The 18304-nt window shown below is 39.8% G+C and overlaps 1 protein-coding gene across 1 annotated transcript; it reads right to left on the bottom strand.

The window, feature by feature from the left end:
- Positions 1-13914: 13914 nt before the first annotated feature.
- On the bottom strand, positions 13915-15025 carry LOC147630256 (protein BIIDXI-like). The gene is made up of 2 exons (XM_086809962.1): positions 14902-15025; positions 13915-14585 (listed from the first exon to the last, which is right to left on the bottom strand). Exon 2 carries the CDS (start codon positions 14572-14574, stop codon positions 13966-13968), a length of 609 nt encoding a protein of 202 aa, XP_086666088.1. The 5' UTR covers positions 14575-14585; positions 14902-15025; the 3' UTR covers positions 13915-13965.
- Between the last annotated feature and the right edge of the window lie 3279 nt (positions 15026-18304).

Consider the following 18304-nt stretch of genomic DNA (forward strand, 5'->3'; position numbering starts at 1 on the left):
ATCTTGATATCTCTCAAGTATGTAAGTTACCTTTTTTGAAAATAAATGATTTTGTAATGTTGATATCTCTCAAGTATGTAATTTACCTTTTTTGAAAATTTATCCTTTGATTTATTTTTATCCTTATCTTTTGATTTATTTTTTGTAGGCTTCTTTTGGCCACCCTACCCCCAGAGGCCTACTATCCTCTTTTTTTGTTAGACCCTATAGTCTCTCTTTATGTAAGGGAAACAAGCACCAATTTTAGTAGGCTGGAAGAATGGTCGAGGAGATGCAACTTTGAAAAGGTGCAATAAGTAATTGTGCCTTATAATGAGAAGTAAGTATTTTATTTTGTTCTGTCTTTTTATACATCTCTATCATCAATGATCTTTTTCTTTTTTTCTATTGTGTAGGAACCATTGGAGTGTATTTATAATTGATATCAAGAAAATAAAGACATGTTTCTTGAATTCCATGCTTGGTATGCATGGAGAAGCTGAATTGTAAGTTTTTAATTTTAATAGAGATTGTGTTTAAGATTCAATTTGTATTAGATTAAATAATTTATGTGGTTTGTTATTTTGCAGGGCATCTAAGCACATAATAAGCACATTAGAAACACTTCATCCTCCACTCCTCAATAAACCTCTACATCATTTTTTCATTTTTCTTGTATGTTATTATAATATCAATGATAACTTTAAAGGTTATAATAAATCTGTATTAAAAGTCTAATCAAGAACTATCATTGCTATAGGTTCCATTACAAAACTGATGGAAGATTAAAGTGGTCACAAAATACATGGAGATACAAGGAATCAAAATTTCTAGTAGACATATCAAAAAGAGTAGCTATGATTATTTTCGATAGGCAGATCAAAAAGATCTATGAAAATCTTATACATTTTCCCTAAACTTTTATATCCTACTAATATATACTAAGATTTTTGTCATAATTTTTTGTAGTTCACAACTTCGTGTTATACAGACACATACATTTGGTGGGTGAGAGCAAAGGCAATCACATTAATGCTCGACAATCGTGTGGACCACAGATCCAGATTCACCACCACCATCAATCCCACCTATAAAATGAAGCCATTGAAAAAAAAGGACCACAGATCCAAATGGTGGTGGTTAATGCAAATGCTGGAGTGGAAGGATGCATGTGCATGTGCATGTCTATTGTCATGTACACATGTTGCACCTTTGCCTTCCACCCATATTTTGCTATCTTGGATTCCAAGATATGTCCCTTCCAATGGTATTGTACTAAGCCCCTTCTTTGCCTTTTTATCCTATGAGGATCTTTGCATGATGGTTGCATAGTCTCCCAATCGTTAATTTGAAGTTTATACCTTTCCACACACCCTCATTATCTTTAACATTATGAAGGATGCATGATAAAATGCCATTAGGAGTGCGTCTTGGTTTAGACTGTTGTCTCAACATTGTTAGATGATGAATAGAGGAGAGGATGATGCAAAAAGACAACTAGAAAGAGATGCAATCATAGTAGACTAGGGAATTTCAAATGCATTTACTCATTTTGGGGGGAACCTAAATTTTAAATTTTAATTTTTTGAAGTACTCACATTTGGTACGTGTGGAGACAGGCCCTTGATGTTGGAACCCACTAAAGTGACGTTGAAATAGCTGTGCTATATTACATTAAAGTGGTGATAACCAACTAAAATAGCCAAAACTAGTAAAGTTAGTAAAAAAAGGATATGACACCCAATGTCATATTTATAGTTAAATGTCACATTTTTATTGGTCCAAAGCTTAATCCAAATCTGGTACAAGTGATTAAAATACGGCCCTTTTTTTAACATTTTTGGCCCTAATGATTGTTCTTCACACAAGGACTTCCCAAAGGCCAAAGGCTAACAGTCAACAAGGCAACAGGATTCAAGGAATCAATGGCAAAGAACACGTAAAGCTTATCTTGGTGTCAAGATATCTAGGGCTTGACTTCACCACGAAAACCTTGTGCTTAACAACATTGACAACAAAGATTGGAATGTTAGATAGTTAGAATGGTGTGATGATAAAGAGAATGTGGGGCAGAGGAGAGCTTCAAACCCTAGCAAGCAAACACATACACACAAGAGAGAGCAAGACACAAGAGAGAGATGGATGGCTAAATTTTCTTCTATCTTCTTCTTCTCTACTCAACCAACATAACATAAAGATAAGAGTAAACACTATATGGGTTAGTACTCAACTACTACAACATACAAGGGTCGGTCCATAATGTGAACCCGACTAAATGAGATGGTGCTATAACTATGCCAGTCTCTAGTAATCCAAAATGGCTGTCACATAGCCTGTCATCCCACTGGCCGCATATCACTCATAATCTCACCAACCATGCCAGAAGTGGAGATGTGGAAGCTATCACCCAGGCGGGTCATCAATGTCCACCATAGCACTAGTTGAGCTCGATATCTCAACACTCCCCCTCGAGCTCAACTCCACACAGTGCACTCCAAGAAAGCTCCTAAACATGTGGAGCTTCTCTGTGCCCAATGCCTTCGTGAAGATGTAGTGACAAGATATTCAAAAATCTTGTCAGACCATGCTCTTGGTTCTTGTTTTAAGCCATACAAGTCTCTCTTCAACCTGCAAACATGCTCGGGGTGACTCACATCCTCATAACCAGGTGGCTGCAACATATACACCTCTTCCTGCAAATCCCCATGCAAGAATGCACTCTTTACATCCGTATGATGTAAAGACCATTTCTTTGATGCAGCCACTACTATCACAACTCTCACTGTTGCCATCTTGGCAACTGGGCTGAAAGTTTCCTCATAATCAATGCCATATGTCTGCACATATCCTTTGGCTACCAATCTAGCCTTGTATACCTGCTTATGCTTCCATCACTGTTATGTTTTACTTTGTACACCCACTTGCATCCAATGGCTTTCTTGCCTTCAGGGCACTAAATCCCAAGTCTCATTTCCATATAGTGCATCCATCTCCTCATCCATAGCTTTCTCCACATTTCCAACAGCCTCATCAATGCATGTGGGCTCTACAACTTGCACAACCTTTGCCATGTATGCATAGTGATGTGCAACATAACCATCATAGGTAAACCTCTGCACAGGATTCTTCACTCTCCCAGATCTTTGCAGCTTTGCATTCATGGCTTCCATAGCCTTCTTTACACCAGGTGTTCTCATAGCTGGTATCCCAAGCTCCTCATCAAGGCTCATCTCTCAGCCACCCACGACTCTCCATCAACATGAGAATGCCCTGCAAAAATGTCAGGCATACTAAGGGGCTCAACCACTTTCTCTTTTCCTTTACGTGATGTACTAATCACATCTGCAGGATTGGTATTATGACGTAGCCTGCCACTCCATGGTCTATCAACTGAACCACTAGATGAGGACTCTCCTGGTCCACTCAAAGACTGTGATTGCGGACTTGTATTCTATGCAACCACATTTCCACTCACATTAGCCCCAACACCTTTTTTTTCAGTAGCATACCATCAAAGATAACATCCCTGCTTACCCTCAACTCATGTGTATCTAGCAGGGTTATAACACCTGTATCCCTTTTGCTCAAGGGAGTATCCAATAAACACACATTTTTCTGCTTTTGGATCCAGCTTAGTTCTCAGCTCATCTGGCACATGCATATATGCAATGCATCCAAAGACTTTCAGATGAGACAAATCAGGTTTTTTGCCAGTAAACCTCTCCTCTGGAGGAGTTACATCATGTATGGCTGCAGTTGGAGTCCTGTTCATAATGTAAACAGCTGTACAAACAGCCTCAGCCCAATAGCTATGCGGCATATTCTTCTCTTCCATCAATGCTCGCGCAATCTCAGCAATGTGCCTATTTGTCTGCTCAAAAACTCCATTTTGCTGCGGAGTGTACCTGCATGTAAACTGTCTCCGAATACCATTCTTCTTCAAAAATTCAGAGAACTCATTGGAGAAGTACTCTCCCCCTCCATCTGACCTTAGGCACTTTACATATTTCCTTGATTGCATTTCAACCATAACTCTGAAATTCTGAAAATGAGTGAACACCTCACTCTTCTCCTTTATGAAGTATACCCACACTTTTCTTGTGTGGTCATCAATAAATGTCACATAATACCTATAGCCTCCCATAGACATGGTCTTCGTAGGACCCCATACATCTGAATGCACAACATCTAGTGCATTCAGATGTATGAAGTATACCCACACTTTTCTTGTGTGGTCATCAATAAATGTCACATAATACCTATAGTCTCCCATAGACATGGTCTTTGTAGGACCCCATACATCTGAATGCACAACATCTAGTGCATTTCTGCTCACATTTCTATTACGTGGAAATACATGCTTTGTTTGCTTTCCAAATTGGCATGCTTCACATATTCTCTGCATACCTTCAACTTTAAACTTTGGCAGCCCTGTCACAATTCCTTTAGTCTACATATACTTCATTCTCTGCACATTCACATGCCCAATTCTTTTATGCCAAATGTCTATGTCTACAACAATTCCTGAACCATTTGCAAACATCGTAGCACTCACTTCAGGCATGTTTACATTCAATGTAAACATTATGCCCACTCTGTTGCCTTTTGCAACCAACTTGCACTTGTCTTTAGCATAACAACCATCAGGGTTAAACCGAACCTGCAAACCCTGCTCAATCATCTGGCCAACTGAAACCAGATTCTTTGTTACATTTGGAACATGAAGTACATCTGCAAGGTACTTCACTTTGCCATCTTGCATAGACAATGGCACATCTCCAACATGGGCAATTGGATGAGTAGTGTCATCCCCTGTTTCCACAAAACCTGGTCTTTTAAGATTTTTCATCTCCTTGAACCACTCCCCACCATGACTTGTCATGTGGTTCGAAGCACCTGAATCGACGTACCATACATCATCTTTATGTGCTGCTTCAACATTTTCAGACATGGCATTCACGACATACTGCATAACAAACAACCTTTCATTATCCTCATTTTTTGTGCTCAAGGATGCTCATTATCCTCATTTTTTCTGCTCGAGGATGCATAGTTGTTTTGCTACAATTTTCCATTTTGCATGTCAGGCTGCTTCTTATAACAATCTGCCTCCACATGTCCAAGCTTACCGCAATAAAAGCATCCACGTGTATCATTATGCTGTCTTTGCCAATTTCCATGACCTCTTTGACTCCCCTGCCTCTGAATTGGCCTCTTCCACCTGTGTGTTGTTGTTGTTGTTGTAAATTCTGGGACTATTGTTATTGCTGCTGCTGGCCATAATTCTGATTACCTGTTCGGCCACCTCCTTGACTACGTCCACGGCTTCCTCTACCTCGTCCTCTTCCTGAACTTGTGTAGAAGGCCTGTTGCTCTGAACTATTTTTATTTTGTGAAGACTGTTGGTCTTCACCGAAGCTCTTCTCTTCTATACTCAACATAGACACCAAATTTGTGAAATTAGGAATGTTTTCCCGAGTCTGAATAAACGTCTTGAACGCCTTGTATTGTGGCCCGAGACCACGTAGACAGACTTCCACCTTGTCATCATCATCTACTAAAACACCAATAGATGCAAGGGATTCCACAATACCCTTTATCTTCAATGCATAGTCATGCACAAACATACTCTTTTTCTCCACAGTATGAAGTTCATTGTTCAACTGTATCTTTCGTGCCTTGGTATTTGTTTAGAGTTTTACCAAGGTGTCCCACGCCTCCTTGGGGGACTTGGCATCCTGAATGTGCCCAATCATGGTGTCCTATATACTGATAGAGAGCTAATACATAACTTTTTTGGCTCCTTGGTTCCAATCCTTGAACTCTTTAACATCTGTAGCAGTCGTATTGATCTCCGGTATCTCCGGTGCCTCTTCATGCTGCTCACCTTCTATGTAGTCCCAATAACCCTTTCCCATTAGGAAATTCGTCAACCTGAACCTCCAAGCATGGAATTTGTTCTTATCAAGTTTCTCAGCAGTAACAATCTGGTTTATGCCATCATTTGACATCTTGCCAGAAACAGCAGTCTGGTTTGTCCAACACAAACTACTGTATTTTCTGTAGCGGTACTGTACTACACTCAAATGTCACAAAACCAGTGACCTCAATGTGCATACATACACCCAATGGCAACTGTTGACCTCCTTGCAGCACACACAGTGTCTACAACCTCTCTTTTCCCTTAGTTCTTAAAATTGAGTTCTGCAGAGAATCGATGACTTACCCGCAGTGCTCAAAATCGCCTGCTTTCTGAAAAACGGTCGTCGTAACGTGCCCGAAACGCGTTTTCAGCCTAAAAAATGTAGTCCAGTAGGATAGTATAGTTACCCTTTAGCTTTACTCTCGTGAAGAAAGCTCCTCAATAATTAGAGATCGTTTGCCAGTGCCTCCCGTAGAGCTCTCGACAAGGGTGTAGTCGCCAACACAAATAGGAAAGAGTAGCTGAAGCTCTCACCCTCGTACCGCTTCCTGTGCTTCTCTCGCTTGCAGCTCAGCCCTTAGAATGAACCAGGCTATGATACCATGAAAAGATGCAGGGGAGAAGAGAGCTTGAGCTCTTGCAAAGCACACACACACACTCACAAAACCCTGAAAGAGAACACACAAGGTGAGAGGCCGAAAAACATCTTCTTCCTCACTCAACACTCAACACACCATATACAAAGATAGTAAGGGTGTTGGGGCCAAATCAGGTACCTCTTGATTTTTTAAAGAAAGGGTTGCTGCAGGGACTTATAAAGGATAAGGTGGAGCTTAAAGACCCAAATTCCTATGTTGAGGAAGTCAGGTTGGCAACAGAACAATGGAAGAAGAGAGTGTAGAGGCAGGAGCTAGCATGTAAAGAAAGGGATACAGGACTGTCAGCTAGATATGAAAATGGTATTGGTGGGCTTGTAGTTGAGCCATTGCTGGTTGAAGTTCATGTAGAAAGAGGTCATTGTGTTGAGATTCCCAGGGTAGTAGAGGTCAGAGATAGAAGTCAGGCAAGACTGCATTAGGAAATCCAGAGGCTGATAGAGAAAATTAGAAATTTAAACCTTGTTGTATAGGGCATTGAGAATCAGGTGAGAAGACCACAAGGGGACATACCATTAAGGATTAGAATGGAGAACTTTCAATGTTTTAATTGTGGGAAAAGGGGGCATATTTCTCCACAGTGTACCCAGCCAGGGGGTGTATACCCCATAATTCAAAGGCCTAAAGGAAACAGAGGAGTAGGAAATAGAGAAATGAATAAGGGGAATCAGGGGCCAGTTCAAGGGCAAGTACCACCTTAAGCCCCTTTAGGAAATGTACATATGTTGGAGAGCATTAAAGAAGGAGAGGAGGAAGATGAGGCAGACATGTTAGCTAACAAGAGAACAAGATTGCAAAGATCTGAGTTAGAGGGCGCTGGTAAGGAGAAAAGAAAAGAGAGAAAGGGAAGGCACCCATGGAGAAACCTGAGTTCAGTAAGCAGGGGAGAGTTAGAGCCAAGAGAAGGAAAATTGGGATGGATGACTTCCAACTGTGGGAGGGGGAACCCCCTTATAGCCTCCTATCAAATGTTAAGAATAATAAGGCATACGTTACTTATGGTCAGCCTGCATGCAACTGAACTCAAATATAAGAAGGAAATGGCACAAGCTGGCCACCAGTGTTAGAAGGGTCAAATTTAAGACACCTAAAGCTAATGTAGTGTAACTAAGCAGGGTGGCTGACATTCTACCAATAGTAGATGTCTGGATACAAGTGAGTAAAGTTTATATTGATGGTGGAGCTCAAGTATGTCTTATGACACAGACGAAGCAATTCATGACTTAGGCTTGAAAGTGACTAGGAAATCCATTTTTAGTGTTAAAATGGCGAACAATTCCAAAGTCAAATGCCTGTGTCTGATTGAGGCCATAGAGATGAATGTATTGGGAAAAAAGGTAGTGATTGACATGCATATAATGCAAGATGGGGTTGGGGCATATCCTATTATATTAGGTAGGCCTTGGCTCATTGCACAATGAGGTCTAGAAAAGATTGGTACAGAGAGTGTATAAACCTGTTTCTTGACAGACCCAAAGGTAAAAGGATAAGGTATGATCTAAAAATAGGTAAAATTTTGGAGATTGGAGAGAAGTTGGAGCTAGAGAGGGAAGTTGATTCAACTTCTATTGGAAGCTATGAAGACTATTCTACAAGCTTACATGAGACAGATGGGCAGTCAGAATTGGACCAAAGTCTATTAGAACTAGAAGTAAACATTTGTGGTGTACTGATGACTAACCATCCAACACTCAGCTTCTGATCACACTATGAAGCCAAATGTTCCAAAATATGAGTTGTTGCAGATGTTAGCAAAGGATCTGACTAAAGAAGAGAAGGAGAAGTATGAAGAGTTACTAGATAGGTATCCCAAGTTGTTTGCAAAGGATTATACTTATATGAGGGGGGTAATTCCTTGAATGTCAAGCTTTTTAGAAGAAGATTCTAGTTCCTGAGCCCATGCATCACATAATGAGTTATGGGGCTTTTGAGAAGTGGGGAATAGATGTAATAGGTCCCCTTCCAGGAACTAAGAGTAGAAAGTTTTACATCATTACTGCTATGGATTATTTAACAAGTTTTTTAGAGGCTAGGGCAACTAGCAATGCTGCCCAGTAGGTTTGTAGGTTTTTGTATGAAATGATTTGTTGTAGGTTTGGAGTTCCTTTAAAACTGGTTAGTGATCAAGGAAGGGAGTTGAGAGTAGATTTGATCAAAGATCTGACCAAGAAGTTACGAATTAAACAGAGATTTACCACACCACACCACCCCTAATGTAGTGGGTTGGTGGAAAGCTTTATTGGAGTGTTGCAAAGGTTGTTATTCAAACTTGTGGAAGATCATCCCAGTGATTGGGATATATACCTAGACAGAGTAGTTTCGGCATTTAGGGTATCTAAAAAGAATGCTACTAGGTATACCCCATATCACTTAGTGTATGGAGAAGATTGTGTGTTGCCTGCGACGACGAATGTGATGTTACTATCACTTAACATTTTACTACAACATAACATGACCCAAGAAGAGCAAGAGAAGAAGAGGTTAACCAATTTGTATTCTTTACCGTTGGATAGAGAGGAAGCAATTAAGTGGTATAAAATTGTCAATTGGAAGAGAATTGAGACTTTCAATGAGAAGATGGGAAGTACAACTTGAAGAAAGGAATGTTGGTCCTCAGATACAATAATGCTTTGGATACAACTTTTTAGACCAAGTGTAGGGTCAGGTGGGAAGGTCCTTTTATCATTCATGAAGTTTTTTCTAATGGGTTCTATTAGTTGCAGGACCTGAATGGTCAGATGCATGCAAGTAGGGTGAATGGCCTGAGACTAAGGCCATATCATATCAAAGTTATGTAAAAGTAGAGAGAAAAGAGTGAAACACATCATATCAGAGTTATGTAAAAGCAGAGAGCAAAGAGTGAAACACTGAAAGTGTATCACAGCAGGATTGGGGAAATATGCAAGAGTGGCCAAAGCTTTAAAAAAAAGGAGTGGAAATATACAATAAATAAATGATGATGTGTAAAGGATCCAAGGTGGCATTGATAGTCAAAATTGAGCCACATCGCCACTCTAGCATGCCAGAAGATAAACACTGAAACTGACAAAACTTAGCATCGTCCGAAAAAGGACACTTAAGTGTCCTTTTTGGTACCAGACTAGTGTTAAGGTTTTCATGAACCTTTCAAGAAAAAACATCTATCGAACATGAACAACACTAGAAAGTGCCACTTCATACCAAATGCACCACAAGATGCAATCGGCTAGTGAGAATTAATCTAGGAAAGTTTTCCTCGATCATACACACTACCACAATAGCATTGAGATGAGCCATATCAATGGATGTAGGATCTATCTCTTTTAAGGATATGTACCTACATACATAGTAATCATGTGTACTATTTATTATACATAACCTGTGATTGCATGAGAATACTAAATATTGAATATAACCTAGATAGTGAATTCAAGAGAAGATTCATACCTCACCAAGCTTCCCATTTTGCAAATAGACTCTCTCACCATCTTGTCTCCACAAACAACTATAGCTATTGGAAGACTAAATTATGTGTAGAAGAAAACGAAAGTTAGTATATGAGCCTACAAATTATGTGCCATAAAGAGAAAATGAATAAAAGAATATTTGAATACCTATAATATCTTGTGCTAATCATGTGTCTTGAGGCCATATAATTGTACCTCTCCATCCTTTTTAGTCTTTATATATAAAGGAACCCTTCAATCACTGGTGTACAAAAAGAGGCAATCACACTTTTCACCATTATGTTTCGAGCAATTGATTCTTATGCATGTATTTGGTTTGGGTTATATATATAGGCAATGTCAATCGACCCATCTCAGGACCTAGATGTCGCTAATCTCCTCTATATCATTAACCAATGTTATGGGTAGCAGGCATGTTCCAATTTTCATAGACACAAATATGTTTTAATATCCCTTTTTACATACACAGAGTTTATCCTTTATGCATTTTGTAAGTCAATTTATGCATTCTTATATGCAGGCCAACATACCATCGAGCCAATCCATTCCATATAGGTAATCTAATCCATATGGCCAGTCATCTTCATGGGGACAACCCGCTCCATTGATAGGCATAGGTCCAAGTGGTGCAGGTCTATCACGCTATGGTTGTGATAAGCCTACACTGCCAACGTCGAGTAGACCCACCCTTGCTCCCTCACGTACATATGCACCACGATGTTGTAGGGAGAGTGGTGGGTCTAGTAGACATAGTAAAACGAGGGGGGAGCAAGGTGTTTTTTCTTTGGAAAATGTAGTACCAAAATAGCCCTCATGATGGATGCTAGAGAAAAGCAAGTCATCAATTGGATGCATGTACTTGCTAACTTGGAGTTCACAAACTCCTTTAAGAAGCGAAAAGCACAAGATGAGATATCAAAACAATATGTTATTGAGGTGCTCAAGACTAAGTTTGCTATTCCATATCCGGGCCTCACCTTCTCGAACGATTGGATGAAGAAGAGGATAAAGATTTCGATCTCTTGCAAGCAAACATTAAGAGAGCGGCCAAGAACAACATGGAGAAGCCAACTGTTTGCTCGCAAGACGAGTGTGGAGACATGTGCGGAGATTTGTGAGAAAGCATCTAGGTGCTTTTCAACAAGTGGTGGGGCAAGTGCTTCTTCACAACTAGGTAGGCGAGGAGCGTCACACTTTGGATCGGGAGGAAAAACCTCCTTTATTGCTCGCTTTGAAAGTATCAATTTTACTATTTTTCTTTACTTAATCTAATATAGTTTTAAACTATATTGTTTCCTTTAGCTTATTGCTCGCTTTGAAAGTATCAATTTTACTATTTTTCTTTACTAAATCTAATATAGTTTTAAACTATATTGTTTCCTTTAGCTAATTGTATCTTTTTTAATTATTTTTTTATAGAGGAATGTTGTTGAGCATGGCCCAATAAAAGAAGAGTACGATTATGGGTATAGAGCTCCCCGTCTGCAATTGTGGGCTTTGATGCATACACAAGGTGTCAAGTCCATTTTAGGGACTCAAGCTGACAAGGTAAGTAGCGCATGAGCCCTTCTCTTATCTATATGTTGTCTTTTATTCTTTTATAGTTACCTTAGTCTTGTTTGCATGTATGTAGGATAAAGAGGAAGATCCGAACTATGAATGTGAAGTGGGTTAAGCAAGTGAACCTGAAGATGAAGTGGGTTAAGCAAGTGAACATGAAGATGAAGATGAAGAGGAGCCGGAGGAACCAATGAAGATTCTGATCAACCATACCTTCATTGCTTTTTTTTGTATATGACCAAAGGCCTTACCATTTGAGTAATATAAAATATATATATGTTCACTTGCATTCTTTCCAATTTGAATTTCTTTTCAAGTTTCTGTATGTATAAAAAAAGAGATGGAATAGACTGGGTACGCAATATTAATGCGGTCGTTGCTCATCAGCAAAAATAGCAATGAAATATCGTTGTTGAGCAAGGAAATATCATTGCTGTGCAACGAAATGAAAACAACAGTGTTTCGTTGCGCATAGCAACGAAATTAATTTCGCTCTGCTGAGCATCGATCCCATTGCAGCGAAAATAGCAATGTGTCTAGTAGAGCGAAATAGGCCCGACATCTCCTTATCCTTGTAGTTATAAAAGCACTGCTATTTTTGTTTGCTAGGCACCCTGATTATGTTGTAGTGTAATTACCTTTGACAAGCCTCCATCTTTTGTAACTGAATCGCATACAAGTACCTACTCATCCAAACAAGTGAAACAAGTAAAAAATCACTTATTGTATGCACATAAAATTTACACTTCTATCCAAACAGAGAAAGAAAAAATGGGTTCAAATTTTCCCACTGGCTGCAAATAGATGTGCACGTAGCCATTCATACTTATTTTACCAAAGGCAAAAGAGGCATCTTGGTTACTACGGATTCATTCTATCCAAACAGGAAAAGAAATAACGCGAGTTCGAATTTGTCCACCAGCCCGCAAAGGAGATGTCATATAGTCATTCATCCCTCTTCTGCTAAAGGCAAAAGAGGCATCAGCTTGGTTACCTACGGATTCGTTCTATCCAAACAGAAAAAGAAACAGCCTGGGTTTGAATCCCATTGGCCGCAAAGAGTGGCATCTTGGTGGTTACTTGGTTACTATGGATTCGTATCCAAACCGGGAAAGAAACAGCCTGGGTTTGAATCCCATTGGCTGCAAAGAGATGTGTGTTACTACAGATTCGTTCTAACGAATTCGTTCTATCCAAACTGGAAAAGAAACAGCTCGGGTTTGAAACGCATTGGCTGCAAAGAGTGACATCTTGGTTACTATGGATTCGTTCTATCCAAACCGGGAAAGAAACATCCCGGGTTTGAACCCCCTTGGCCGCAAGGAGATGTGCTCGTAGTACGGATTCATTCCTTGCAAAGTTCTAAGAAGGCCAAATAGGAAGGAGAAGGAAGGTGACTAACCAGATTCGTTGGACGAAACCCTAACCTAAGGGAAACCCTAATCACTAGTCGCAATCATCGTTGCTCCCCTCGTGTGCCTTAAGCCTTCACGTGTCACAATTTTATTCCTCTTTGTATTTGCGCAATTAAAATCTCAAAATTGAATTTAAATTAATCAATCTTCGTTTTCAACCTTTCAACCTTAGACTTCCATTGATTAGCTGCATTCATGCAGCTAATTATTGCACACCAGAAAAAAAGTCTCAATATGCACACCAGACAGTTATTCAGCCCTTTTTGTTGTCAGCAATGTGGTGAGCGAGATTACCACCTCCATCGATTACCTCCTCCATCGATTCTTCATTAATTCAACATGCTTGTGATGCGGCTGGAATCAGCATGAAAGGGTACCAAGGAATCCGTCAGGTTGTAAATGATGCATTTCTAAGACAAGGAATCACTGGCACTTTATTTCCTACACTCAAGGTGATTCACAATGTCAAGCGTATCAATAATGATGATGTGCAGTGAGCTATAGGACAGTTTTATCACGTTGAGGGCACACTAACATTAGACACATGGTCGAGCAGAAAGAAAATCAAGACAACAAGTACAGAATTTCACTATGATGTTTACAATAACATGGCATCTTGGTTACTATGGATTCATTCTATCCAAACCGCAAAAGAAAGAGCCCGGGTTTGAATCCCATTGGCCGCAAAAAGTGGCATCTTGGTTACTTGGTTACTACTGATTCCTTCTATCCAAACCGGGAAAGAAACAGCTCGGGTTTGAATTCCCTTGGCCGCGCTCGAAACGGAAAAAAAATAAAATAAAATTTACAGGTGCTCGTTTTGAGATGTGCTCGAAACGGGAAAAAAAAAGAATTAAAATTTACAGGTGGGTTAAGACAGTATCTAAAAGTAACATCGGATTTGGCATTCAATTACATCTTCGCCGATTGGTAACTTGAAGAAGAGGATGTGCGTGCGTATATTGAATTATGTCAAAGGGTTTTCCTCACAATATGGAGGCCACAAAAACATTTGCAGCAAGACTGGAGATCAAGAGGAGGAAGGCACTATTGACAGAGAGGTGGTATGGGCTCCTAGAAAAAGAAGAAGAAGAAGAAGAAGCAAGAGCAAGCACCACATTGTCAATGACAGGGCCACAAAAGAGGAAGTCCGTCTCCTCATTGCGCAGGAGGTTCACAAAGGAGATGTTGGTTGTGTCAGAGACTGCCCTGAACTTCATAGTGTAGTTCTCGTAGCTCCCTGAGCCCATTGAGTTGTGGGTGAAATTGGTTGTGCCATCCCCTGCTGTGACTTGCACACTCATGTTTCCCTGGCAAAGATCCTTGCCATCCCCCATCGCAAAGCTCAATGCATACTCTGCCCCATTGGAAGAGCTCACCACCTGCTGCAGGCTGGCACTAGGCCCTCCTACCAGCTCAACCGCTGCAGCGCCCCCTGGAACAAAGTAGTGGCCGGAATCAATGTACCTCACCGTCGACAACCCAACCATCCACCCAGGAAGTGGTGAGGTGCTCATGTTTGTGATGCCCTGCAGTAGCACCCCATAGGAAGAGTTGGGAAGCAAGTAAGGTCCCTCCTCGAAGCCTCCATTCATCAGCAAGTTTTCTGCAGCATCACACTAACTCCTCATTGCGGGTACAACAACCAACCAAAGAGCCACTTTGAGAGAAAGAGAATGCAAGACCCACAAAAGATGTGCATGAAAGCATTGAGCACTTGTACAAAGTAAGGCATATCAACACGACTTTGAAGTTAGCTGCATGATGGCAGCAGGAAGCTGAAAATTACTATATGCCAAAGATTACATGTAAGCTTGCCTAAGCTGCGGGCTTCCCCCGGTGATCCGATTCGGGGGATCGATGCATGCTCATGCAAAAGCGTACTTCCAGGAAATGTAGTAATGCTTGATGAAAACACATACCGGAGGAGCTGACTGTTGTTGTGGTAAGTTTCTTCAAGAAGACTGTATCGACGACAGGGCCACAGGTGATGTTGGGATCTTGCTGCTGCGGTGCCAATTCTTGGCTGAGCTGGTTGCTGAGGGTGAGGTTGGGAACCTAGCCGGAAGCTTTGATGTATTGTTCATAGTCCTGGCTAAGAGGGCTGGGTGGACAAAAATATTGTGTGGTGAATTCCTTGTTGTAAATATAGGAGCCTTCTAGTGTTACTCTAACCCCCATACTCTTGATTGTTGACATTATTCCTCTCTTGCATTATAGGCATGATGTATCAGTCCTCCTTACTTAACTACTTAAACTCTGCACCTTCTTGATAGGAGAAAACAACTTTCCCCTACTGGTTTTCTTTTTACCATACCCTTGAAGTTCTAGTTTTCTGATATCTCATAAGACGAATCTACTTATGCAGTGGTTGAATATCTCACAAAGGTGCTCCTTGCTCACCTGGATATGAAGGAGAACCATGAGTTACAACAAACTTTTGACTACTAAATAGTAACAGCTACAAAGTGACCTACCTATGGTGCTAATCGAGAGACAAATGCAGTACACAGGTCAATATTCGAGTTCTTTTCTTTCAAGTCTAGTTTTGCTTGCACATTAGGTTCTTCATGACCTGATGCAGCAATTTCACCAACATTTTGTCTTGTATCACTGTGAATGCTACCCAAATTCTCCTTTGTTGCCTCTTTAGCATTGTGAGCTATTGAGATTCTAGGCCGTTTTTGGATTTCTTTTCTTTAGAGGCATCTGAATCTTGAAGGTGTTGTATCTTCTATCCCAAACTAGTAGCAACTACCTTCTTGGCCAACCTTTCCTCAGCTTCCTTCAAATTACAAGAGTCTGCAAAACAACAAAATTATCATCTTGCTATTGCTGCTACCAATCGCTTTACTTCAACCAACCCATACAAATCAACTTCAAAAACAATAGGGCAAGTTCCTTTTATACATTGGAGAGACTGAATATTACAATAACTTTAAGTTGGTTCAAGAGAAAAGAAGAGGTGACTTTCAAGAAACACCTTCATAAAGGCATGATCATAATCTTCCAGAGAGTCATTTTCTCATTCAAAACACAACCATGCTTCACACAAAGCCTGAAACACAAGAGAAGGTCTAAGCCCACACGTGCTCCTAGTTGATTGATCATACCTTGTGGTCAACATGAATGGGAGAGAACCTTGACCTACAAAGCGTGTAAGATGACTACCCCATAATACAATGCAAGTTTTATGGGAAATTTTACTGCTAGAGAGGATTACTACCTCAAAATGAGGATGGAGAAGGGTGGTTGCAAGATCAGGGTGCCCAGTTTTGTCCACTCAGGCACCCTATAAACAGTAAAAAAACAGGTATTTGTTTACCTTTAGTGGCTAATCTCTCCTAGTAAATGAAGGAATTTCGTTTCAAGTTCTTTTGTTGGAACATCATATTCAAAGTTGGAAACATAGTTGCATAATTTGATTTAGCATTAGATAGTCAAAAGTCCTCATTTTCTTAGGTACAAAGTCAATGTATACACCCTGTCCCAAATTTGAACTGATTCCATAAAATGCTAATATCTTTTACATATAAGCTCATATGAGATTCCCACTTTGTACCTTAGATCGTCACATAATATAGAGCTTAACTTGATTTTTCGAAAAAAATTTAAGACATTTGTCTATTTTCTTTAAATATTTCAAGGTCTTTAAAGTGTTATAATATACGCCACTTTTTGTACCCACAATAGCTACCACTTAAAATCCTCAATCTTGTAGATCAAAAGAGTGGGTAGATACTGAGACATTAGTAGAATGTGGTGGTTAGTAAAAATTGCAAATCCAATGGTTGGATTTTTAATGATCTCTTTTTTAAAATTCTTCCAGACTATCAGAAGGCCTGTAAATATTAATAATCTAATTAGTAAAATTATATTTTTGATGTGAATCATCTAAAACCTATAGGGACTAGTGTACTTGTAATGGTGCATCTATGGAAAAATAAATTGGATCACTCTAAGTATGGAAAGATCATTTGTTTATCATTTCATCATATTTTGGTTAATTTTGATTAATTAGACTAATTTATATTAATTTAAGTTATATTGGGTTAATTTAAGGGCAAGCGTATTTTCTATTATTTGCTTGATCTCATTTTAAGTACCTTGTCTCCCCTAAAATTTGCTCTCTAAGCATTGTCCCAGTCCAGCATAAATTGGATAAAACTGGACACCCTGATCTTGCAACAACCCAGAAATGGATGGACCTAATGTTGGGCCAGAGGTTGGTAAATCAACCAGCAATAAAAAGAAATACCACCAAAGCCCCCAAGGTTGATGACCTTGATTAAAGTGGTCCAACCAATGCAACCAAAGGACCATGCCATCATAAGACATATGAAGAAGAGAAAAGGCAATGCCATGGGGAAGAAAGAGGGAATTCCCATGGGGAAGAAAGAGGGAATTCCCATGAGAAAATTACCAAATCTAAAGGAGGAAGAAAATTTGTCCAAAGAAGTAGAATAAGCAAACAAGCAATAAGCCCCACAAAAGTTAAAGCCAAAGAAGGTCTATCCCAATTGTTAACCAACCTAGCACATTGGCAATTCCCATCGGTGTTAATAATTTCAAGATCCATTACAAAACCCCCTTTTTCCCAAATCTACCTTGGCATAGATTTTGGAGGATCTTACCCATTTGAAATATCTAGAAACAACTCAACCTCCATGAGATAGAGTTGAGGAGACGTAGTGTTCAATAAGATTGGCAGGCACATGGATGCCAAGGCAGATGTGTGCTTGAGAATGGAAAATGTGTCTTGAGAATGGCCAATGGGATTATTGTGAATTCCAAGGTCATGGTGACTAATGTGTTAGTAATGGTGGTGGTGGCTGTCAAAGAGGCATGGGTGGACTTTTATATGATTTGTCAATATAGGGCTTTTAATCTTATGATAGGTGGATTACCAATTGGACCTACCAAAAGGATGGTTTTTTCTAAGTCAAGGAAAAGACAAATTCATGGTACCCACCTACAAGATCAATGATTCCAAAATCAAGGAGAAAGAGCATTTTGCCATGGAAGAGGTAAGTAATGGAATGGAAAGTCATAGAGCTCCTAGGTGAAGTGACATGGATTTCCTTTCAAAAGAGATCAAGTGATTTATTATCCAAAAGGACAAGGTGCCTATGCCAAAAAATGTAGAGGGGTTTGCAATTACACAACAAAGAAGGAATGCCTTCGAGGCCAAGGAAGAGATCCCACAATGCAAGAGAAAATTTCATGTCTAGATGATGTCTTAGAAGACAAGATCTTTGTTATGGATTTTCTTGCATGTACAAAAGATAGGCCCACTAGGGATACTAATGTAAAGCGAATGAAAGA

The sequence above is a fragment of the Cibotium barometz genome, chromosome 16, assembly GCF_041138505.1.
Source record: "Cibotium barometz isolate CiBa-2024 chromosome 16, ASM4113850v1, whole genome shotgun sequence".
In the NCBI taxonomy this organism is placed as follows: Eukaryota; Viridiplantae; Streptophyta; class Polypodiopsida; order Cyatheales; family Cibotiaceae; genus Cibotium; species Cibotium barometz.

What these genes read in the sequence shown, in the direction of transcription:
- LOC147630256 (XM_086809962.1), bottom strand. Translation starts at nt 14,574, where the DNA reads ATGAATGGAGGCTTCGAGGAGGGACCTTACTTGCTTCCCAACTCTTCC.